This window comes from Crocodylus siamensis, chromosome 7 (assembly GCF_052110815.1).
Source record: "Crocodylus siamensis isolate JL-2025a chromosome 7, ASM5211081v1, whole genome shotgun sequence".
NCBI classification, from domain to species: domain Eukaryota; kingdom Metazoa; phylum Chordata; order Crocodylia; family Crocodylidae; genus Crocodylus; species Crocodylus siamensis.
In genome coordinates, this window is record NC_143401.1 from 30,317,100 (window position 1) to 30,342,135 (window position 25,036).

Genomic DNA, 25,036 nt, shown 5'->3' on the forward strand with positions numbered 1-25,036 from the left:
AGCCCTGTTACAGCTCGCAACAGGATAGCCTCCGGAAACCTAGTCGCATAATCTATTAGCACTAAAACAAACTTTTGCCCTGCTGCGCTCCAAGATAAGGGGCCTACTATGTCTAAGGCTACCCTAGAAAAAGGCTCTCTAACCAAAGGCATCGGCTGCAATGGCACCTTGGGAGGCTTATAAGTGCTCATCTCTGACCAGTCTCTACCCAATATCTTGGGGTACAAAATTTGTTCCTCCAGTCCCACTGGGATTCTTCTGCTGACCCCCTTCACCTGCATGTGCAACAAACAGTGTTCGTAATATGCTTTTTGCTTATGGAGGCAGACCATCTTTACGCTGGCACATCTCAGGACTTGTTTCCAGGCTATCAACGATGGCTGGACCACAGATTGGGTCCATCCTGTGTCGACCATGGCCTGTATCGACTGGCCTTCCACCCACACCATCACCTCAGGTAGGGGTTGTACCTCGCTGTCAAGCTGTTCCCCACACTACAATCCATCAGTTCCATATCTTGTCCTTCCCGCAGCCCTGCTCAAAGGTCCATGGGTTCTGTCTCGGTTTCTCTTGGTCCCGGTGTCATCCACCGGTTTCCCTTGGTCCCGGTGTGACCCCGGGAACATTTCCGAGCTATATGACCCCGTCTTCCACAGGTGAAACAGACCAGCCCCGCTGGGATTCCTTTCTTCCTTCCTCTGTTCTCTCTTTCATCTTTTTGGTTTGCCTCCTGCACATAGCCTGCTCTTGTACCTCGATTCCACCACATCTCTCCTTGTGCCATATCAAAGTCTTCTGCCCATTGCAGGGCTTCTCAGGAAGACTTGGGGCGATGGCATCTCTCCCATCTCTGGGTATCTTCCTCCAAATCTGATATAAACTATTCCAACAGTATTTGGTCACAGATTTCTTCTTTGGAATTGACGTCAGGTTTAAGCCACTTATTCATAATATCTGTCAAGCTTTGCCACATAAGTCGTGGTACCTTTCCTTCTGTTCGCTTCCTTCCTCTAAATGCCTGGGGTTATATTAAGTCTTTGTAGGACTTCTCCCTTCACTTTGTCATAGTCCTGGGCATCAGCCCGGGTCATGGCCCTATAGGCCGCCTGGGCCTGTCCAATCAAGAGGACTCCCAATTGTCCAGCCCATCTCGCCTTTTCCAAACCGGATGCTATGGCTGCCCTTTCAAAAATTTCTAAAAATGCCTCTGGATCATCCTCTTTAATCATATCAGGCATCTGAATGTCCAAAAGGCCCCTTTGTGCCCAAACCTGCTGTTGAATCAGGTGTTCATCTATAGCTGTCTGCCTTGCTGCCTGTTGCTGCTGCTGCGGCAGCACCTGTGCCATCAGGCCCAGGGTCTGTTGCAAGGATTCTGGCCCTGTCAACACCAGTTGGTGCTCCATTTTGATCCTTCTTGGGAGACTGTTGTTGAATTCCTGGCCAATGCACCACTGTCAAGTATCTAAGTCACTTGCAGACCTGTAGGCCACCGCCTGCTGGCCGACTATAACTTATAAGCCTCCATCTAATAAATTTTCTTCAACTATGGCCTGTAAACCAGTTTCTCAAAGAAAAACAATTTTATGTTTGTGTAGGCAGTCTGCCAACTGCTTCAAAACTGTGCTGAATAGTCTGGTGAAGTTATGATGGACACAGTAACATTAAATCTATGATTACATTAAATTAAAAATGTAATTAATCTAAATGATAATTAAATTAAGTATATTAGTAAACACTTTTGTCTAAAAATCAGATAATTGTTATTACTGTTTATCATTAACATTTTAAGTATAGCACATGAGTTTCTTCTTGATATAAAGTTATAAAAAGCTTAGAGTTTTGATGACATTTGCAAAAAAACAAATTATTGTGCTAGATTCAAAGGTAAGCCTAAAACATTACAGAGTTTTTTAGGCTGATTTAAGTTGCACTTCATTCTATATCAATCTCTTCCTTACTGGATGATAAAGCAATTTAATTATACCTTCTTGTTAGCTGCAATTCCTGCTGCATTTTTGCTTTCTTGGTGTTCTGACATGCAAGCTAAATCAGTGGTAAACATCCTTACAAAATGTTCATATGTTAACTAACACCAAAAATGTATTTACTAAAACAAAAAAGGGAAACTAATGCACAAAACCAAATACAGTAAATAATTATTAAAGGAAATAAAAATACCAAGTTGGGGTGGGCGGGGGCACATCCAGGTTGCTTGCACTGGCAGAGGCCAGCAGGTTGGGAGTGTTCCTGCATGCCTCTCAAGCATGCCCCACAGGCTCCCTGGGCTCCTAGAGACTGCCAAGCACAGCTGAGTACCCAGGCCACCCATGACTCACTGTTGGACATAGGTAAGCATGTTCCCTTCCCCCTGCTGCATCCTCTGTCAGCCACAGGCATCTACCAGCTGCAGGCAGGCAGCATGAGGCAGGGGAGGTTCCTATGTCCCAGCATGAACCCTGTCATGAAGCACCCCACAATGTATATATCGACCTGCCACTAAGCCAGGAGAACTCCCGCAAGCAGGTGCAGCACCATGGAGCCTGACCAGGATGCCGGACCTGGGCAAGCATTCCCCACTAACAATGTCTATCTGCAGCTGACAGATGCCTGTGGCTGATAGACAATGTGTCAGCATGAGGGGGACTTGCTCGCCTGTGTTCGGCAGCCCGATTGACCTCTGTGGTGCTGTGCCCGCTTGCAGGGGTTCTCTGGGGCTCAGTGTCAATTCTGTGTGTACCTGCTGTGTGATGGGTTTCATGCAGGGACAGGTGCCTTCCTTCCCTGCCTCTGTCCTGCCTGCCTGTGGCTGACAGCTGCCTGCATCTGGGCAGGAGGCGGCACTGTGGAAAGGGTTCATGCCGGAAAGCATCTGTGCTGACTCGGCTCTGTGACAGCCTGGGGGCAGGGCCCGCTGGGCACTCAGCCAGAGAACGTGAGTGTAAGACAAATGCTAGCACACCTTTCTGTGAGTGGGGGCTAGCAAGGGGCCACAAAGGAGCTTGGGATGCCAGTGGACAAAAGTTCATTTCACCAGTCTAACCTAAATCAACTAAATTTGAGTGTCCATTAATCCAGACCTACTTTAAATTGGTTCCACCATTTTAAACCAGTCTGTGTGTGCCAAACTTCTGTTCTGTTATGGATATAGAGCACTTTCTGATCACTTATACCAGTAAAAACATAATGTCATAATGTCTACCTGACTCAGAAGTTATGTGGTAGTAGTAAGTTTAGGGCACAAAACAAAGCATAAGACATAAAAACAAATTTAAACGTGAATCTTGATATTTGATGACAACTGCAGAATCTATAGGTGTTTACTTTTCAAGGAAAATACACCATTTTCCTATTTGTACACATGCATAATCTCCATAAGTGTTGATAGAAGTTATGTACACCTTCAAAAAAGAAAACTAGTAAGAGAGCACACTAAAATTACATTTTCTAACTGACATGATTTTTCCTCTAAAATTCACTACACTGTATTCTATAACATGGGTATGTTAATCATTTTTAACAGTTTATTTTTATTTTATTGAAATATTTAGCAAGATATCTTTTCAACTTGTAGCAAAGTAATTATCAAAGCACAATATGGACACTTACATTTCTTCCTATATCACAAGAGCACACAATGCACTTGAGAAAATCCCCGTTACTGTCTAAAATTCTCTCTCTCTCATCAACTAGCTTTTCCATGTTATTTAAAAATTTCTAAAATAGTATTGAGCTCATGGTAAAGTAATTAGGCTTCAATGTCTCCAGTAAATTACTGTAGGAATAATTATAACCTGACCTCTTTTCAGAAGATTCATAAACTAAAAGAGAATTTATTTTTGATCAACAGCACTTTTAATTAGATGCAGTCAGTAAACAATGATTGTGCCAACATTCTGCGCTAAATCCTCAACGCTATTAAAGCATCTCTGCATCACTCCAGAGCAAATGTAATGACCTGGAAGATGGGATGGAGTGCACCCTCAGCAAGTTTGCAGCTGACACCAAGCTGGGGGGAGGGGAGGAGGAGATAATAGATACACTAGAGGGCAGGGCTAAGATTCAGAGAAACTTTGACAAATTGGAGGAATGAACCAAAAGAAATCTCATGAGGTTCAATAAGGACAAACGCAAAGACCTGCACTTAGGATGGAACAATCCCATGCATTGGTACAAGCTAGGGACCAACTGACTGAGAAGCAAGTCTGCAAAAAAGGACATGTGGACAATAAGACTGATACGATTCAGTGGTGTGCCCTTGTTGCCAAGAAGACTAACAGCATTCTGTACCAAGCTGCTTTAGCAGGAGCACTGCCAGCAGATTGAGGGAAGTGATTATTTCCCTCTATTCTGGGGGCACTTTTGCATGTGCTCGTTCAACAAGCTTTGGATCAAGTGCCCCCATCACCACTTTTAAGCACAGGGAACCTGATACATGAGGGTCATAGATTGTAAGGCCAGAAGAGACCTCAGAAGATCAGCAGGTCCAGCCCCCTGCACCAAGCAGGAAAGATAACTTGGGGTCTGTCTAGGCACCTTTTGAAGATTTCCAGGATAGGTGACTGCACCACCTCTGAAGGGAGCTTATTCCACAGTCTGGACACCCTGACCTTGAAGAAGTTTTTCCTAATGTTGAGCCTGAATCAGTCTTCCAGGAGTTTGTGGCCATTACTCCTGGTTTTCCCCTTGGGTGCCCTGGTGAACAGTTGCTTACCGAGCCCTTGATATACTCCCCTAGTGTAATGGTAAGCTGCTACCACATCCCCTCTCAGCCTTCTTTTCCTCAGACTGAAGAGTCCCAGATCCCTCAGCCTTTCCTCACATGGCTTGCTTTATAAGACTCTGATCATATGGGTGGCTCTTCTTTGGACTCTCTCAAGCTTGTCCACGTCCTTGTTAAAGTGCGGTGCCCAGAACTCGATGCAGTACTCCACCTGCAGTCTCACTAATTCTGAGTAGAGTGGAAGAATCACCTCCTTGGCTTTGCTGGAGATGCAGCGATTAATGCATGCCAGGAGTATTATTTGTCCTACTGGCTACAGCATCACATTGCCGGCTCATATTCATACTGTGGTCTACTATTACTCCCAGGTCCCTTTCATTTGTGGTGCTGGTCAGTTTGGTGCCACCAAGCCTATATGTGTGTTGTGGGTTGCTTGTCCCGAGGTGGAGCACTTTACATTTCTCGATGTTTAACTTCATCAGGTTCCGATCTGCATAACTTGCTAGCCTGTTTATGTCCACCTGTATCTGTAGCCTATCTTCAAGCATGACCACACTTCCCCATAACTTGATGTCATCTGTGAAGTTGGCAAGTGAGCCTGTTAGGGTAGCTTGTCATATATTATGCTTTAAAGTTGCACCTGTGTAGTGGGGTGAACAAGCTCTTCACCAATACATCCAAATCATTAATAAAGATATTGAAAATTACTGGACCGAGCACCGAGATGCAGGAGGCTCTAGGAGTGCAGCAACTGCCACACTCCAGCAGACTTGATTAATTGAGTCTGCTCCAACATGCTGGAATTCTAGTGCATTGGAGCAGATTCTGCACTTGTGTATAGGTGCCCTGGAGTACTGCATCCAGTTTTGGGCCCCCCATTACTGAAAGGCTGTGGACAAATTGGAGAAAGTCCAGTAGAGGGCATTAAAATGGTTAGGGGGCTGGGGCACATGACGTCTGAAGAGAGGCTTAGGGAACTGGGTTTATTTAGTCTGTAGAAGAGAAGACTGAAGGGGAAAATAACAGCAGCGTTCAACTATCTGATAGGTTGGTTCCAAAGAGGATGGAGCTGTTCTCAGTGGTGGCAAATGATGGAACAAGGAGCAATGGTTTCAAGTTCCAGCAAGGGACATTTGTTTAGGTTAGATATTAGGAAAAAAATTTTCACAAGGAGGGTAGTAAAACACTGGAACAGGGTACCCAGAAAGGTTGTGGAACCTCCATTCTTGGGGAGTTTTAAGAGCGAGCTAAACAAACCTTCAGCTGGGATAATATATTTGAGGATGGTCCTGCTTTGAGTAGGGGGTTGGACTAGATGACCTCCTGAGGTCCCTTCCAGTTTACATTTTTTATTATTCTAAAGTTGGCTAATATGGCCAACTGAAAATTAGATTTACATAGTGGAATTCTCTTTTTCTGTGCCAGGGATGCAGTAGCCAATCACACAACTCAACACCAACCCTTAAGTCCCAGAGAATGTTGCATAGTTGTCCTCTGACTGACAGCTTTTTTATCTAAGAACCTCAGGAGCACAGTGTATGAATCTCTACAGCCAATTTGGGAGAGATATGCACACAAAGCCAACAAGAACCAACATTTATGAGAAGTTGCCCTCTGACACTGCGTGACCTAATTGAGTCACTGGGTCAGTGCCTGTCTTTCAGGTCTGTATTTCTCGGGATGTCCTTGAAAAATTTCGTACTGACTCATCTGGCCATCTTCCAAGAAAACAAAACCTTGGAAAAAATGGACAAAAGTTGACATGCGCCAACCCTTCAAATGCAGAAGAAAAATAAAAGGACTTGATTTACACTGCACCAGCCTCAGCCTGTGCTCATTTTAAAAAGTCAAAAACACAGCTGCCATTGATCTTCAACAGGAGAAAGAAAAGGACCTGAATAATTTTTATGGTGCTGAATTTTATTTTAGATGCCTGTGGGGCTTTAGTCTGGATTTTATTCCTTAAAAAAAGAAAGAAACTCCTTATCTCCTTAATTAAAAGAAACCAGGAAAGCAGCAGCAGGAGACTCAAACTAAATAGTTACAATATCCTGAAGAAACAAAAAATGCTATATATAGCTATGCTAATAATCTCCCAGAAAAATCCACTTCAATTACACACATTAAAAATATACTGTTATTCTTTAAATTTTGCATTTTTCCTAATCTTTGCACAGCACCATGCTTATTTTCAGTGATTTAAAAAAAAAAAAAAATCAAAGGAAAAAAAGCTACCACCATTACCACATCTACACGTTTTGTGACATTGCCCCTCTACACTTTCCTCCTGGGTGCTTTTACTTGATGTTGTTTTCAACAAATCTCTAATATTTTATATGCTTACAGAGAAAAATCAATTTATTTTAGGCAGGTAGGTAGGTTTGCTTACTTCAACAAGAAATGCCAATTCAGCTACTCTTCAATACAACATTCAATTCAGTTGGTAGGCCCTAGACAGAAGCTACTATAAACATTAAACGCTTGCATTTTTCATGGGAGCCTCAGAGAGCGTTAGGCAACCTGACTCCGACTGAAGGGAGTGGAAGTTAGGCTCCTATTTTTTTTAAATAAATTCCTTTGAAAATTCTAGTTAGAACATCTAGACTTTTCATTGTAGCACTAAATTATCCAGTTCCAAGAATCAGCAATACACTGAATTAGGACTAGCATTCCCTAAACTGCATGGTGCGTGCAGCCACAGAGGCATGCTCATACTGCGCTGCCAGGCACACCTATGTGGTAGTGCACACCACACAGATTAGAGGGAATACTAGTTAGGACTAGGGTTTTCTTTCATCTATGGAGGCATTAGTTTGTGGAACAAGTATTGACTGGAAAGCAAAGCTGTCTCGGGTCAAATGGCACTGCCAATAGTTTGGAGAACTTGAGCAATCCTTTGAAAATGACAAAACATTTTTCTAAGCACGTGTGCACATGGGACCAATCTAGCTACTTATTAGACTCAGTAAATAGCTGGAAAAAATTGTTTTTTTTACAAGCTTTCAGGCATAAATGCCCTTCTTCAGGCACAGTGAAAGTGTGTTGGTCTTTGTATGCTTTCCTGGGTAGAAACACAAAGCACACAAACACCAACAGATTTTCCCTGTGCCTGCAGAATGGTGTTTGTGCCCAAAAGCTTGCAAAGAACAATTTTTATAACTATTTAGTTGGTCTAATAAAAGATACCCCCCCACCTCTAGCCTCCCACCTCCCATGGCCTCTGATCCTCACCGCAAGGCATTTGCATTTTCACAGAGCTGCATTTTGCATATTAGCTTTTAGTTCATCCAGAACACAAAACAATAGCAGACTCCCTATGCCCTTAAAAGGCTATTTGTGTCTAAAAGCTTGCAAAGAACAATTTTTCCAACTATTTAGTTGGTCTAATAAAACATATCACATTTACCCAAAGAAATCTGTCCCCCTTTAAAATAGTGTATTTAAAAGTCACCCCTGTACTCTGGAATCCCCCCCTTTTGACATTCACCAGTGCCCAGACAGTATTTAGTTAGGGATTCCTGATAAACACAAATTCATGCCTGTCCCATTCATATTATTTGCTAGGGAGTCCCTGAGCCAAGGCAGCAGGTAAAAGCCATATAGAGGATTTCACAAGACAGAAAAATAAAGCACATCTAACTGCCATCCATTTACAGGTCATGTGTTAAAATAGAAGAAAACAAGTGAAAAAATTGCTCTGCCATTTTTTGCTCTTGGGTAAGCAATTGACATAATGACCACTATAGTAGAACCAGGTAGGAAGTCTTGTCTCAGCTGAAGCTGATAAAGCTGTTCCACAGACAAGGCATGATTTCTTAAAAACTCAGTTTCTTTTTTGCTAGAAGCTCTACAGAGAGCTTCTTGTTTCCATAACAACTGTAGATATCCTAGTCAGTAAAGAAAAAAATATTAGCAACTACTTCCCACTATATGTAGAGGTGGACAGAGAGGGGGATAGGAGGGGAGTTGAAATTTGTGTTATTTCTAGGGTATTCCAACTACAAGCAGTGAACATCTAGCTTCCATTTTGTAAACTGTAATTTCATCCTCTCCCAGCAAATGAAAAAAAGTGTTGAGAAGAGCTGTAAAGTGGCACCTAAAAGAGTTGCTTAGAAAACTGGAGGGCAAGCAAGAGAGAAGAAAAAAATGACACAGCTATTTATGCTATAAGCTTATGGTGAACTATGTACTGGAAGGTGGTCATGTACATACCACTGAGTGTAATACGAATACCATGATGAGACAGACAAGTCTGGCTATTTTAATAAGATTTGGTCTTAATATCACCATAGTAGATGGCATAAGATAAAGCATGAAGCTGAACAAAAAGGTGACAAAGAGAAACAATATGGACTGCAGTTGAGCAGAAGGTTCAAGCAGAATCTAAAGGAATGCTACTTTACATTTGTTTCCTGAATAAGCTGTACTTGAATATGCAGTATAATAACAAAAAACAAACAATTAATGCAATTCAACAGCAGTAGATTTATGTTTACTTTTAGATAAACATTTCTGCACGTCAACACGCTACAGTAACACTTTTGGAAGCTGTTGGGCTTCCTACCAATACTTTGACATAGGCCCTCCCTACCACAACCACCAAATGACTCTTTTTTAAGGAAAAGTCATGTCACACTGACTCGTTACACTGTACAGCTCCTTCTTCAATAAGGCTGTAATGACTGCAACAATACACTGAGCCACTTTATCTTTTACAGTATCTCCTTTCATTACACTATTCAGGGGATCACTTTTCTTTCATTCAAATAATTTTACAAAAATCATTTGGGAACCAGCAGCAGTGCATAACTAATAGTTTGCTGTTTGAGATTAATTTTGAATGTGATTGAATCTCTTAAGAGATTTTACACCAAATTTAGACTCTTTATTGTAATATAAACTTTATGCCACTCAGTACCCATGGCACCACCAACAGGTTGAATATTCTTAAATTGAATGTACAATTCTGGATTAAATAAGAACTCTCTTAGATTGTGAATAAAAATTTTAAAAACTTGTTAAAAGCAAATTTCAAAAACTTGTTAAAAGCAACTTTGATACTTACAAGATTAAATCCCATTTACCATACAGGCATTTCCAATACCAATTTTAATGCACCTCTGGGGAAGCAAATGGAAAGCAAATGATACAGTGTTTTAAATAAAGGAAACATGCATTTTAGCCAAAATAACTGGTTTTCCTGAATCAGCTTTTTTGCAATAAATGAGTTAGTTTATACAATGAACACATGAGAACACCAAGGTTTTGTAAAACAGAGCTACCTGTTTTATTATGTTATTAGTTCTAAGAGGAAAGAAAACCTGAAAGGTATTATATGGAAAGAGAGGAGGCTAAAAGCAGTCCTATCTAAAGTAATGATGAGGGGTAGCCTTGGTACAGAATTTTAAACAACCCAAGACATTTCCATAATAGGGACATAATTCCGTCAAGCAATTTAAAAATTCTACAAAAGATATCAAGGGTATTGTTTTCACTTATATCTATAGCTCTTAGCATCATCTGCTTTATGCAAAAATTTTATTATTTTAAAACACTCTTGGTTTTATTAGTGCTACATTCTGGGTGCATCTACATGAGATGCTTTACTGCACAGTAAACTAATCTACGCAGTAAAGCATTATTGTCTACATGTGAGTGGCACTTACTGTGCAGTAAATTAGTCTACTGCGCAGTTAGCTAGTACCTGTATTTACAGGTACTAGCTAACTGCGCAGTAGACTAATATAGGTACTACTACCTGAAAACGCAGGTACTAGATTAACTGCACAGTAGTTACTGCACAGTAGTGCTCGTGTAGATGCTGACTGGGAGCAAACTGGCTCTGGTCAGCCACACCAGCAGGGGGCCACAAAGGATGGGGGAGTTATCTGTCCCCAATCGTGGTACTACTCCACTCCCAGCACCCCCAGAAGCCAATCAGCTCCAGATAGGGTAGTTCTCTTCCACCCAGTGTCCTGGTACTGCATGGTTCCTGGCTCCCCACAGGAGCTGGGAGACCAGCGGCTCTGGGACTGGGGAGCTCTCTGCTTCCCTGCTCAGCCTAGGGTTGGCCAGCAGCTGCCCCAAGTGTGGGGCAGCTGCCGGTGAGCCCCCAGCTAGGCAGGGATTCCTGCCCAGCAGGGGGCTGGCTGGCAGCTGTCCGGCTCCTGGGCTGCAGGCTCGCTGGCAGCTGTCCCAGGAGTGGAACAGCTCTCAGCTGGACAGGAATCTCTGCCTAGCTAGGGGCTCACCAGCAACTGCCCCAGGAGTGGGACAGCTCTCAGCCCATCTGCTGCTGGGTGGAGATTCCCTGCTGGGCAAGGGGTTCGCTGGCAGTTGTGTGTTCCCAGTGTGCATGGGGTCAGGAGAGCTCTGCAGGCTGCAGCAGCAGCTGTCTCCTGGCCTTGTGTGTATCAGGGCCCTTCCTGATGTCCATGGGGCCAGGAGACAGCTGCTGCTGCAGCAGGCAGATTCTCTTAGCCTGGTGCACATCAAGACTGGCCCCTTTGCCCCCCTTCCCCCCTGCCCCCCAGTTAGGGCAGAGCAGGGCAGGAGCAGCCCTGTACCAGGCTGCTCCCATTGGGAGCAGGTTTGCTCCTAATAGGATGCACATATAGACATGATCCCCAGCAAGGCTTACTGTGCAGTATTTTGCTGTACAGTAGGCCTGTATCAAATTAATAGTGCATATAGATGCACCCTCTGTTAAACAACAGGTGGGGGAGAATGACAAAACACATCAAATACATGCTAAGCAACATAGAATAGGCTCACCTGATAATCAGAAACTTGGCCAACAGGCTGAGTGAGCAGTTTCTAACATATCTCAACTGACTGCAGTACTGTATTATTATCAGCTCTGAAAAGAACTAGCTCCAGTTAAATTTCAAAACTACCGTTATATAGAAGGTTGGCTAGTAACAATGTAAGGAGTCTTAATGAGGTGCAAACAACTGCGAAGAGGCTAAAGTAGGCTCAGAGTAACTAACATTAATGAGGCGTGAAATGCTCAGAGCAAGCTGTTCCTGCATTAATTAAGCAGGATTCATTTGATAATATCTTTTATTGGACCAACTACATAGTTGACAGAGATGTTAGACAAGCCTTAGGACACTAAGTGCCTTTGCTCAGGTGTAGGAAAGAAGCAGATACAGCTTAAGGTAAATGCCAAGCAGAACAATTACTTTTGTTTAATCCCATTATGTAAATGAAAGTGGTAACAGTCCTCTTACCTTTTGAGTGATCTTCCTCTTTTACATAATTAGGTTTCTCCATTTCAGCTGTTCTTTACTTGCTCTGTAACTACTTATGTTAACTTCTTTGCTCAACAGGTTTACAGCTCACTTCCCTTCTTAAATGACCACTTTCATTTACAAAAAGGGGTAAACAAAAGTAATGTTCCACTGGATATTTAACTTAGGCTGTATCTGTTTCTTTACCAGACCTATAGCAAGCAACTATCTGCCCTAAAGTTTGTCTTTGCTGTTGCTGTTCTTCAACAATCCTTCGCAGTTGATGATGATTGTCTTATGCGTGTGTCCTAAGATGGCTGGTGATGCCTATCCAGGATCCTAGACAGACTCTACTGTAGATCAGACATGTGTTTCCATGTGGGGTGGGTGGCACTGGATTCTTGATTTTGTCCACAGCGTGCTGTTTCTACTGCTCCCACTTTTCCATCTCCTGTCATTGTTGTGAGGTTTCAAAGTACTGAGATCCCTGCAACAGACTCTTCTTCCACTTGGGGTGATCCTGGGTAATAGTCTCCCATGAGGTGACATCGATGTTGCATTTTTAAGTTGACCTTGAGGACATCCCTGAATTGCTTTCTCTGCCCTCCTTTTGAGCATACACCTTGGCTGAGCTGGGAGAATAAAACTGGCTTTAGGAGTCTAGAATTGGACATCCAGCTGACATGGTAATTTCACAGTTAACCTTCCCTGAAGGTCATTCCACTATTTGCTGCCTGTGGACACGTTGGATAGCAGCACAGCTCTGCCCCACAGAAACCATGCCTTTATATCTCTGCCTACTACACAGTGGGTCCAATAAAAGTTATTTCCAAACAAATCATGTTTCATGCATACTCCCTGGGCTACCATAATTATAAAAAAAAAAAACACTCTAATACTCCTCAATGAATTAGAAGGAAGATTTACTTTGACTTGAATAGTGTGTTTAATAGTGAAATGAATAGTATTTGCCATCTATCTATGCTACATGAACAACTGAAATGGCTGCCTTCATTATCTATGAAGACCTTTTATGGTCTACAAGCAGAACCCCCAGAAAAAGAATGCATTTCCACCTGTAAATCTTACAGCACCTTTTCATATTCATTTATTTATTTTCAAAACCATCTCAGATCATGTCACTAAAATCAAAAGCCAATAGACTGTCTCATGTAATGAACATTGTCCAAACACACTTCATACATTTCACAACTGAAGCGTGTTTCCTCTTCAGGGAACATGCAGGGAAAATAAATAATACAAACAGAAGGGAGAAGGTGATAACAATCAAGATGCACTTTGGAAGTAACCTGAGGTTTCACATTTCCATTTCTGTTGATCACAGCAGGCTTTATACAGTAGCATCTCAGCTTGTGCTTTTGAACTAAGACAACATCTTATACTCTTTTACATAGTATTGAATATTTGTCTCTCTTCATTCTGGGCCTCAAGATGATACAGAACAATGTGCCTTCCAAGTGCTATGGTAATACAAATAATAATGATTGTAACAAAGAAAGATGAAGAGGAAAACAAAATTGAAATGGGAAACAAAGTCTAAGATGTATTTCTTTTCTGTATATTAAAATGTTTAATTTTAAATAAATGTCAGTTAAAGATATTTAAATCAGTTTAAATAGTACTCTCCTCCATATCCATTATTGTATAAATGCAGTTAATGAATCTGTTAACCTTTCTAGTTAAAAGGAGGGGAGGGATTAGCTGTCTAAAAATGGGGAAAATAAACTGATTCTTTGAACTGGCAGTAGATGGACCTAGAAATACACAACAGAAGAGATTAAAAGCGTTGAACACACTTTTGCTACACAAAGTAAATCATGTATTAGAAGAACACAGTAATATGAAATATTTTGCACAATGATCTGAGATGAAGCTATATTCCTACATTGGCAGATGGCACCTGTGTGCTCAGACACCAACCAGAATGTTTGGCCAGATGAAATGTATTTTTTTTGTCAATAGCTAGTTCCTGATGCTCAGAACAATGATAAGCCTCCCTGCACATCTTTGTTTCCTTACACAGATAAGAGACCTACTGTTTACAGATCCAGATATAGGCTTGCAATGATACATATCAAACAAACTTGAGCTCTTTCTTTGACAAAGTGACTACTTAGGTGGATGAGGGCAATGCTGTGCATACAGTGCATCTGGACTTTGGGCAGGCTTTTGACAAGGTCCCGCACAACTGTCTCATAAACAAATTGGAGAAATGTGGGCTACATAAAACTACTAAAAGATGCATAGATAACTGGCTTAATAGCCACAAGCAAAGGGTAATTATTAACAGGTCCATGTCAGACTGGCAGAATGTTTCAAGTGGAGTCCCACAGGGATCTCTCCTGGACCTGGTGATGTTCAACCTGTTTATTAATGATTTGGACACTGGCATAAAAAACTTCTTGAGGAAGTATACAGATGACACAAAACTGGGAAGGCCTGCAAGCACGTTGGAGGACACAAATACAATTCAAAAGGATCCTGACAGATTAAAAAGTTGAGTTAGAGCTAAAAAGATGCAGTTAAATGTGGACAAATGTGAAGGACTACACCTGGGAAAGAATAATCAAAAACACAAATGTAAAATGGGTGACACTTAGCTGGATGGCAGCACTATGGAAAAGCACTTGGTGCATCACAGACTCAATACAAGTCTGGAGTGTAATGCAGCTGCACAAAAGGTAAAAGCAATTTTGTGATGTATCAGTAGAAGTGTGAAGTGTTAGTGCCTCTCTGCTCAGCACTGGTTAGGCTTCAACTAGAAAACTGTGCTGTTCTGGGCTTCACATTTTGAAAGGACATGGAAAAGTTAGGGTCCAGAGGCAGGCAACAAGGGTGATCAAGGGCTTGAAAAGCAAGTCATATGAGGAAGGACTGAAAGAGCTTGCTAGACATTTTCAGCTTGAGGAAAAAGCACTTAAGAAGGACCATGATAGCAGTCTTAAGGTACCTGAAGAAGGAAAGTACCTTTTCTCTCTTGCTGCAGAGAGGAGGACATGTACCAATGGCTTAAAGTTGCAGCAAAGTTTGGATTTCTTTACTGTTAGAATAGTGAGGCAGTGGAACAGACTGTTTAGGGAAGTTGTGGACTTTTCATCACTGGAGGTGTTCAAGAGGTTGGACAGTAGCCATGTCTATGTTCTATTATGGGTATTTCCCATGCTTCTGGTTTACACTAGTTGCCGTAATCACCCCCACTCCTCCCTTCTGCTACATGTGTCTGGGTGTTTTTAAGCCTTCCTCAGAGGCACTGGGTGTTGGCTACAGCCAAGGCAGGGGACTTTGACTGGATAGTGCCAATGCTTCTGCTGGGACTAAAGCCAGAGGTTCCTGGTTACAGTGTCTTGCCCCTTCGCTAAGGGTCAGAGATCGGGAAGCAATTTTACCCCATGGTCAGATTGGTATGGACTGTGGCAGCATTTGCTTTCCTCTGTAGCAGAGAGCGTGGCCCTCTACCTGGGACCCATTGAGCATATAGTGACAACATTTTATAGAAGTAAGACATTGGCTGGCATGGTTCCCCTGCTTTATCTGTGACAGGTTAAGTCTTAGATCTACATTGTGTCAGGGTTGATGGTATTTTTATGTAGAGTTTAGAATATGGACTGTATAGGATAGTTTAGATACGGATGGTCCTGCCTCAAGAAGGGGGTTGGACTAGATGACTCCTGGAGATCCTTTCCAGTTCTACTTCTTTATGATTTCACACAAATGCATACAGACAAAATTTTGGTAGGAAATCTGTGTATTTCAAAGTTTGTCAATTTTTGTTTGAAATATAGTACTTCATTTAGTTTTGATTCAAACTAAAAATGTAATTTTGGGGAAATCTTTTGGTTTCCTCTTCCATTTTCTTACTTCCCCCTCCATTTTTATTGGGGTGGAAGGAAACTCAAAAAACCAAAAAAGTAAGTATAATTTTTATTTCAGTTCAAGTATTTTTTTCACTTGTGTTAATGAAAAGTAAAACATTCAGAAAAAAATGATATCTTTCAAAATGCTCATAGAAAATTACTTTTTTATTAGGTGTATTGACAATATACAGAAACTTTGCCATTCTACAGTTTGGAATCCCTTCTAAGGAAATTTCATGAACAGTCAGTACCATGCCTTCCTGCAGTGTTTGCAACAAACTAGGAAGCAGTAGAACAGAAATGATATTCCCTGTTCCTACAGAAGTTCTGTTGATTTGATCAGGAAATAATTTTCCATCCTAGGAAAATTTTCAAGGAATTGAACTTTAAAATGTCATGTTTTCCAATCAAAATTCCAATGAAAATGTAGTTTCAGGCAAATTGAATTGTTTTGTTTCAACATTTTTAAAGGCTTAACTTCAATTTTAACCTTTGTGAAAAATAATATCACAGTATTATTAACTGACATTCTTAGCTTACATTTCAAAACACAACAACAAGTGATCCCCCCCCAACTTTCTGATGATTTTGAAAGACATCAGCAAACACTGTATTATGTTCATGAGACTTTTTTTCCCCAAAAGAAGTTGAACAAAACTGATTCTCATGATCAGTTCCAGTTCCAAATCAACATTCCCCATCTCCCCCGCTCCCAAATCTTCTCCCCCAAACAAAAAGAAACAATAAATCCTACAAATTTTGTTGGAAAAATTCCAAATGGCTTTAACAGCTGCAAGACTGGGGGAAGTTCCCTGATCTAGATTTTTAAGATAGCCTTTTTTGTGCAGTCTATTGACCCTTGCCTAATAAAAAATATCTATAACATTTTTCAAGTAAAATATTGTTTCAAGCAAAGACATACAAAAGATACTTCATGAAGTTTTCAAGAAAAAGCTGAAAGCTAGACTGCAGTTGGGTTTAACAGAAGTAAATCCAAAGAATATTTAATTTAGCTGCCTCAGTAGTACTCTGCAGCAATTCACTTCCACTGCCTGGGTAAGACAATAATAAAGCCATATTTTTCTATGAAAAGAAAATGTTAATGAAGCTCTACTTTATATTGATGTTTACACTACACTTGGCTAACTTATCTCCTTCACTTCCTAAATAAATTCAGACATCAGTTATACAACAGCTTTCAGATGATCCTGCTGCACTAAAAATCAATTATGACTCTTCTTCTGAAGACATTGCTCAGTGGACCACTTCCTAAAGACTATTTAAAAGTGAACATGCAAGATTGATTTTCATTTAAAGCCTGGCCTACAGTGTGAAAGGTAATATAATTTCTTCAGCTACAGCTTTCCCTCATCTAATTTTGATTCTCAACATCCCTAGAAGGCCATCAGCTTCTTTTTTAATGGAACAGAAATTTCTACATGTAAACAAAAATTAGTAATTCATGTGTGATTCAAAATACTTTCCTACAATTTTTTTTATGATAATATCATACTTGGTTCAGCCATGTTCATTTCCCAAAAATATTTTAGGGAACATGTGACTGGGCTTAACTGCTCATGGAAAGTTAATACTACCAGAAAGTTAATTAATAGTGACATTAGAAACACATTTCTGTGAACCACTTAGCACCCATCAAGGTTCTGAAATGTGTGACATGCATATGTCCACGTAAACTTAATGCATCTTGAATTCTGAACTGATTATTCACTAAAGCACTCTGTGCTAGTCCAGCTAAACTTAGGTACATGAGAAAGTTAACATCCCAAGTAGATGACAACCATCTTAAAACAGCCATGTGGGACAAGCCTGTCTCTAAACGTCAAACAGAGTCTCTCTAACAACAGATAACCTAATTCCTATTTTCACCAAGGCACTAAACTTTGCTCTGGACCCAGATGCCACTTGTATCTGAACAAGTAACATGGATTATCATGCCCAAGGTTCAATCACCTGCTCTTCTACTAACCTCATATACACCATCACCAGCTTACAGTGCCCCTTGGCTGACTACAGCTGAGACTATCCCTAAGTGCAAGAATGAATGCTGATCTGACATCAGTTGCAGCAAGACACACAAGCCTGCATTGGAATACTCTACTCTCCCTGGACATTCAATCACAAACATCAACGTGGCTGTTCAGAGACAACAGAACAACCAACTTGAACAGGAAACTGAGGAACAAGAAATCAGCCACAGACTGGGCCCCATAAAGTATGGTTTAAACCAATGGTGTTCAACCTCTGGTACACAGGCAACAACCAGCCTGTGGGTCTCCCCATGGGTCTGAACATTTGATGGTAGGCAAGTGATGACACTGTTATTAGCCGTTCTCCTATTGTCAAATTTCTGGACCCAGTGGGGATGGGGGGAACTCTATGGGCTAGATGAAGTGGCCCTGAGCACTAGATGACACCAGGAAACAGCTGGATCTGGTACACAGGGTCATGCCAGCACATGGCTGGATCCAGCACAGGGTCAGGCAGGTGACAGATAGTGTGGAGATGTGACTAGATTTGGCACATAAACCCAGAAAGTTGATCACTATTGCTCTAAACCAAGTCTATGAATTCTTATCCCATTACCTGGATTATGTTTTGTAAACCAATGAGGGGCATAGGGGTAAACATTTTTGTCTTTCTCTCTCCTAGCTACCTTGCTTCTCCCTGCAGTGCCCCCTTTTTCCCCTCTCTCTTCCACTGATTTCTTTTTTGATGCTCTGCATCCTGCAGTCCCTTCATAGCATCCAAGGAAGCAAAATGCTGTTCATGAGAGCATCTTGGATTTAATTAATTGATAATGTGCAAATTGACCCTACCATATGTCCAGAGATCATGCATTGGAAATATACTCTTCCTTGCATGGGACAATGTTATACTTAAAATATAAAAGCTTAATAAAATTACCAATTACTATAATTGAAAAAAGGCTCTCCCAAAGCCTTAATGATACACTTCATTCTTAATACAAGATTGTTTGCATTTATGATGATATCCACCCCAGCCCAGAGGACATAAGGATAAAACCTGTGATGCACTTCAGAATTTAAGTGGGGCATAGTTCTTTAGATAAGAGCCCCACTCTGGGGTGAATTCCTTCCTTGATGAACACATTATCTCATGCAAAGAAATAAATTTAAAAAGTGACCAGGAAAGAATCAGGGCTTTAAGATTTTGTCGTATTTATTGTAGGGAATGTAAAGAAAGTATATGAAAAAAAAAATTAATACAGCACTCTTCATAAAGTGATTGATATGTCAGTCTCACACAGAGAAAGTCAGTGATAAATCTAAAAACAATATCATAATAGGCAGTCAGGCTAGGGACAGAAGTCACACACAAATTCCAATAAGCAATTGGAAACCAGTTCAAATCTGTAACATAACAGAAGTTTGGTTCATGTAAAACACTTTCAAAATGGCCAAAACTGGTGTAAGATGAACGTGGATGGATGTAGTATCAAACTTAACTGATTTAGGTTAAGGGTCCCAGATCCCCTTCAGATTCAAGTTAACTTTCAGTCCCCCATCCCCTGTACAGGGATTTACGCCTCCCCTGTAAATCCCGCCTTGCAGGCTAGGTGAACTAGCCTTAGACCAAGATGTGTGCTCCACCTGAGCAAGGAGTCATGCTCCAGCCTCCCCTATTCCTCTCTTGGCGTCTGGCCCGGGCCACTGCAGGCACATGGCTGCATTTCCAGAATCTCTTGCTTATCAATTCAATCTATGCAGCTTAGACTTACCTGCAAAGATTCAATCCATTCAAACCTCAGTTTTTTTACCTATTTGTATTTAGCCACAGAGGAGATGGGTTCCACAGGTTAATAAGCCAGCAAGCAGAATCAACTGATGTTAAGTGTGAAAGAAATGTCCAAATAAAATGTCCATTTTAAATTTATCTGTGGTGATGATCCTTATGGAGTAAGTGCAGATCATACCACAGATGTCTGCATCTTTAATGGGGTAGCAGTTTTCAAATTTTTGAAAAGATGCCATAAAGAAGAGAGTGAACAACTGCTCTCCACTGCCCTGTCAGACAGGACACAGGAAATTGGTTTAAGCTATATGTAACACCCTAACCCTGAATTCAGTCAGATACAGATTTGAGACATGCTCCTGAAGTGTTCTCACACCTTCAGGGGTGTCCTTCAGCCCAAACCATCTTTTTTCAGTCTGCTGCTTGACCACTAAGATACGCCTGACAACAAGCTAAGATGTTCCAAGAGTCACTTCCCTGACCTACAGCACCTCATCTCTGCAGCTGTCTCATTCAAGCAAAGCTGGCCTTAGAGGTGGGTGACGTGGACAACTGCCTAGGGCACTCTACTTAGGAAGGTGCCGGGGAGGTACCACATACCCACACACACCACTGCTCTACCCCCACCTCAGCTGATCTCTGCTTCCCTGCCTCCAGCAGCTGTTAAAGAGAAGCTGGGCTAGGCAGTGAAGCAGGTGATGGGGCCAGGGAAATGCCCACAGCCCAGGGGATCTGATATGGGAACAAAGTCACCTCCCCAGGCAGCTGTGCTGCTCCTGCCCCTCTTCCCCCTCTCCCTCCTGGCTGGGGGTGGCCACACAACTGCACTGGGGATCTCCCAATCACCCCTGGCCTCAGCAAAGGTGAGGCACATGGGCAGTAGCACATGGGCAGCAGTGATGGGCACATGGGCAGTGGTGGGTCAGGTGGACAGCTGCAATCTAGCTGCAGCATGGCAGCTAGGAATAGGGACAAACCAGGGACAGGGCAACCTGCCTAGGCAACCATGCTCCCCTCCCCCCCAACCCTGCCACCACACCCCCACTTCACCCTCCCACCTGCCTCTGCCTGCAGCAGCACCACTGACTTGTGGTGGCACCAAAATACAAGTTCACCCAGGGTGCCATTTTCCCTAAAGTTAACTTTGCATCCAAGTCTTGCCAGCTCTTAGCAGAGGTGATTTTGCAAACTAGACAAAAAAAAAAAATCACACCTTTGTCTAGTCATATGTTCAGAAATTTTAGAGCCCTGCCTGGTCAGGTGCTCTAGAATTGCAGTTATATCACTGATAATAAATAAGTTTTTAAAGATAACAGGAGTTATAAAAAAAACATGAGCAAGCAGAAGAGATCAGTAACCATATGTTAAGATATAGGCAGAGAGATAAGAACAAATAAAAGAAAATATTAGAATGGTAATTTTTCTGTAGCCCTGCATCTTAGCCCAAAGCTTCGAGAATGCAGCTTTAGCATCTCAGCTCAACAGGTGACAAAGCAGCTGCTGCCTCTGACCTTCCTGTAAGGGCTTCCATCCACTTCTCCTGTCAATCTGGAACACATACAACCTGCTAACTGGGGGACCAAAGCACTTCATGGCCAGGAAATTTTAAAGGGAGATATGCTCCCATGGCAAGGCTCTTTATTGAATAGCATAGCCTGATGACCATGTGTGCTTTCCTATCCAGGAAAGTGTACAAAGACCAACATGCTTTCCCTGTGCCTGAAGAATGGCGTTTGTGCCCCAAACATGAACAATTTTTCCAACTATTTAATTGATCTAATAAAAGATATCACATCTACCCAAACAAACTTGTCTGTTAATCCTTCATGATTACTTCTCTAAGCCATCTAGGCTTTGATCCTTGCTCAGTTTAGGTACAGACATTCAAAAAGCCCAAGGTAGAATCAATCTAAACTATGCAGTTTTCTGTAAGCAGCATAGTCTAGATCGGTAGTGAAGAGAACATGCGTTTGCCCTTTGGTTGGGTGGAGATGGGCAAATCTTACACTAGATTCTGTCATTTTTAAACCAGTCTATGGGCATTTACACACATGCTCCAAGAGTGGGTGGAGGGGAGGAGGGGAAGAGTGGAAAACACTGCACGTTAATTAGAGCAGTGCTGAGATCCACTTTAATGAAAGTGCCCAGAGCATCTTGTGTATCAGTGTTCCTGCGCTGAAAAATGGCAGCAGAGGCACTTTAACTAAAACTCATCAAACAAGCTTTAGTTAAAGTGCCCCTGCTGCCATTTTTCAACATGGGGATGCTAATACATGAAACTCTGGAGTCTGCTGGAGTACAGTAATTATCATGCTCCAGCAGACTCAATTAAGCTGGGCCAGGTACTGTCATCACTGTCAGTCTACAAGCCCCCAAAATGTCTTTTTTCCCCTCGCACCCCCAATAATTTTGAAGCAGAAGATGCTCAGAAAACAAGGAAAATAATAGCTCAAATATTACAATCCTTATCTTAGGTCCCTATTGCAAGAATATAGGGCAGAATCCCCAAATTAGCAATGAAGGGCAAAATTCTCCTTTCAGTTATGTCATTGGAATGCTATTTAGCCCACTGGCTTCACAGGGGTTGCATAACTTTAAGCCTGGTGTAGAATGTAAAACATCCAGGTTCTAAATCAAGCACAACACTGTGGGCTAATTCAAAGACTTCTTGTGACTTCCATGGGCTTCAGAAGGAGGCCCAGAGGATTGCATATCAGCTAATTTTATAGTTGGGTTACCTAACTGACCTTGAGTGCAACTTCCCAGGTTTACACTAAATGGTGTACATTTAATGACACATTATATAATTTCAATTTCTGACTCATAGTTCCATTTGGTTAAACTGGGTTAGCACGTTACATAGCAAGTTTTTCTGAGCACATAAAAAAAGAAAATCCACATACTTTTGTGGCAACTAAGTTAGTTCACATTGAACATGCAATTTGTGTCCTGTTCTACAGATCCTACCTGAATGTAAAAAAACACACTTGTTGAGCCTGCTTATCAATTGAAACTCCAGTTTTACAGGCACATTTTGTTTTACAATATTGGACATTCCTGGATAGGTAGTAAAAGCACAAACAGAAGAGTGCTAAATTTTGAGCACCATTAACGGGTGCAAAATTCTGCCACAAAAAATACTTGCCTGAGCTAGAAACCCCTCCCCACCCAAAAACACCCCAGTTTGTATTGCAGCAGACATGGACTTTCATATCTCTGTCTCAACTTACTTCTTTCACAATGACAACCAGTCTGCCTTTTTTTATTTCCAAAAGAGAAATAATGAAGGGAGAAAGTTACCAGTCTGGCAAAGAGTTGATTAGCAAAACAACAGAGCAAAACAAGAAAATTCACATTAACAATTACTCTTTTTAAATAAGAATGTAAGAAATCACTGAAAACTCACAAGAACTCTGCCAGTTAAAGTCTGAGCAGATATCATCACTCCTGCCCAGTCTTTTACAGAGGTCATCCAGCCCACTTCTGCTGCCACAGTCTCTTCTTTTTCATCCGTAGGTTTGCAAGTGCCATCAGCCTGGGTGTCCCCACTGCCATTAATTTTCTGGGCTTCCTGCAGAGTAAAGGTTTAGAACATTTAGGTATGTAAAAGTAACAGTTTGACAGCTAGAGCCAAGAAAAGCACTAGTTCAGAGTTGTAATTAAAATTCTCCAGCTAGTAAATATGCAAATCACTGCTCTCTGCTAGCTCAAATTGACCTGGTTACATGCTCATGAGTCTATGACTCTCTGATGGCTGTTTTATAAAGAGTTTTATTACTAGTGACTTCTAATGACCAAAGATTCAGGGTTCCATCTCTAGTTTTGTGTGCTATGCATTGGCAGTTATGATGTCTAATTATATTGCCACATATACATGTATTTATTATACACCCATCCAGTGCAACCTAAAGTTAATTCAAATAGATGCATAAAAATGCGACTATAAATTATATAATTTTTTAATTTACAATCTCTCAAATTAATTTGCTGAATAAACCTACACTGAGAAGCGCAATGTAACAAAGCGATAATTATCAAGAGCAAGAGACACAAAACACACAGCTGAGAATCCTCAGGAAGCTCATGTACTATCAGTAAACCCTTGCTTCAATGGAGGTATGTGCTTTAATATAGCTGATATATCACAGGAACTCCTCTGTCTGTAAGTGCTGGCCCGTATGGAGCTGAGAGATGAAAATTAAAGAGGAGTTTGATCAACACTAAGCTGACTGACGAGTCGCACACTGGAGTTCATATTTGCTGTTGGTGGATACTGAAGTAAAAATGCCATACTACTTCAACTGGCTTCTGCGTGCAAAAGTCAAGGATATCAAAGAGGAGTCAAAAGGAAAAGACAGACAAAGCTAGCCTAGATTGTAATGCAGTATTTAGAAACAGACCATGTGCAAAGTATCATGATGTGCCACAAGCCTGCCTTTGGTGACAGCAGACCAACACAATACTAATGACTTTCTGATAATCTGACAAACCGTGCTGGACAAGCAATGTACAAGTCAGGCAGCAGAACACTGTCCTCTTAGTACTGATCAGCTTCACTCTCTGTAACCTACATGGAGGCTGAGGGCACCTGGCATGGAGCAGGAAGGCACAAACACCTTGAAAGATCACATTTTAAAAACACTCTAGGCTTGGGAGCAGTGTTTTCTACCAGTCCCTTTGAGAAAGTACCACAACTGAAAGTATGCAACTGATGAAGATGGTGATGAGTAGGAAACCACACCTGACAGGATGCACAGTTGTACCGTTAAGACTTTGTGCATATTATGAAGCATATGCCCAAAGGTATTTCCTGACAGGCATTACTGAACTAATATGCCAATTATACGGGATGTGTGAACAAAGAACATTACAGGAAGACTAACAAAATAGCTTGAAGCCAGTTATTTTTCCAGAATCTCACAGCTTTGCATCTCAGTTAACTAACTAAACTACCTAATTTAAATGTATATTGCCCTTTTTGTTATACCTCATTCTAAAGGGTGTCCCTAAAAACTGGGCCAGTTTTTCTAATATTAATAATTATAACTTTAAAAGTACTGAATAAGTAAACATCTGGGAAAAATAAAAGCTATTTTTCTTTTCATTTGCATATCTGGACCTTATTCACTGATAAATGTGGACAGGATGAATCAGACCTTGCAATCAGTATTTAAGGAACTATACAGATTTCCATATACACAATCCACAGAAATAAACAAACTGTTTTGAATAATAACCGCTATTGAGGCACAGACATTTGCTTAGGATTAAATACTGGTTAGGGGAACTAAATTGCCAAGACACCCTAGTTAACCTATATGAATGGATTTTTCCAAAAATAATATTTTTATTATAAAACAGGAAAGAAAAAAATCTAATAATTTAGATTTTTTCTGAATGGATTGGTGATGGCAAAATATACAGAACTCCAA

General features: G+C 41.3%; 1 protein-coding gene across 4 annotated transcripts in view; it reads right to left on the bottom strand.

The window, feature by feature from the left end:
- Positions 1 to 25,036, bottom strand: part of KCNMA1 (potassium calcium-activated channel subfamily M alpha 1) — a 1,030,169-nt gene that overhangs the window by 759,786 nt on the left and 245,347 nt on the right. For all 4 annotated transcript variants that reach the window (XM_090058809.1, XM_090058810.1, XM_090058812.1 and 1 more), the window contains one exon: positions 23,011 to 23,175. In XM_090058809.1, the coding sequence (XP_089914935.1) occupies positions 23,011 to 23,175 (165 nt within the window). The remainder of the gene's footprint in view (positions 1 to 23,010; positions 23,176 to 25,036) is intronic.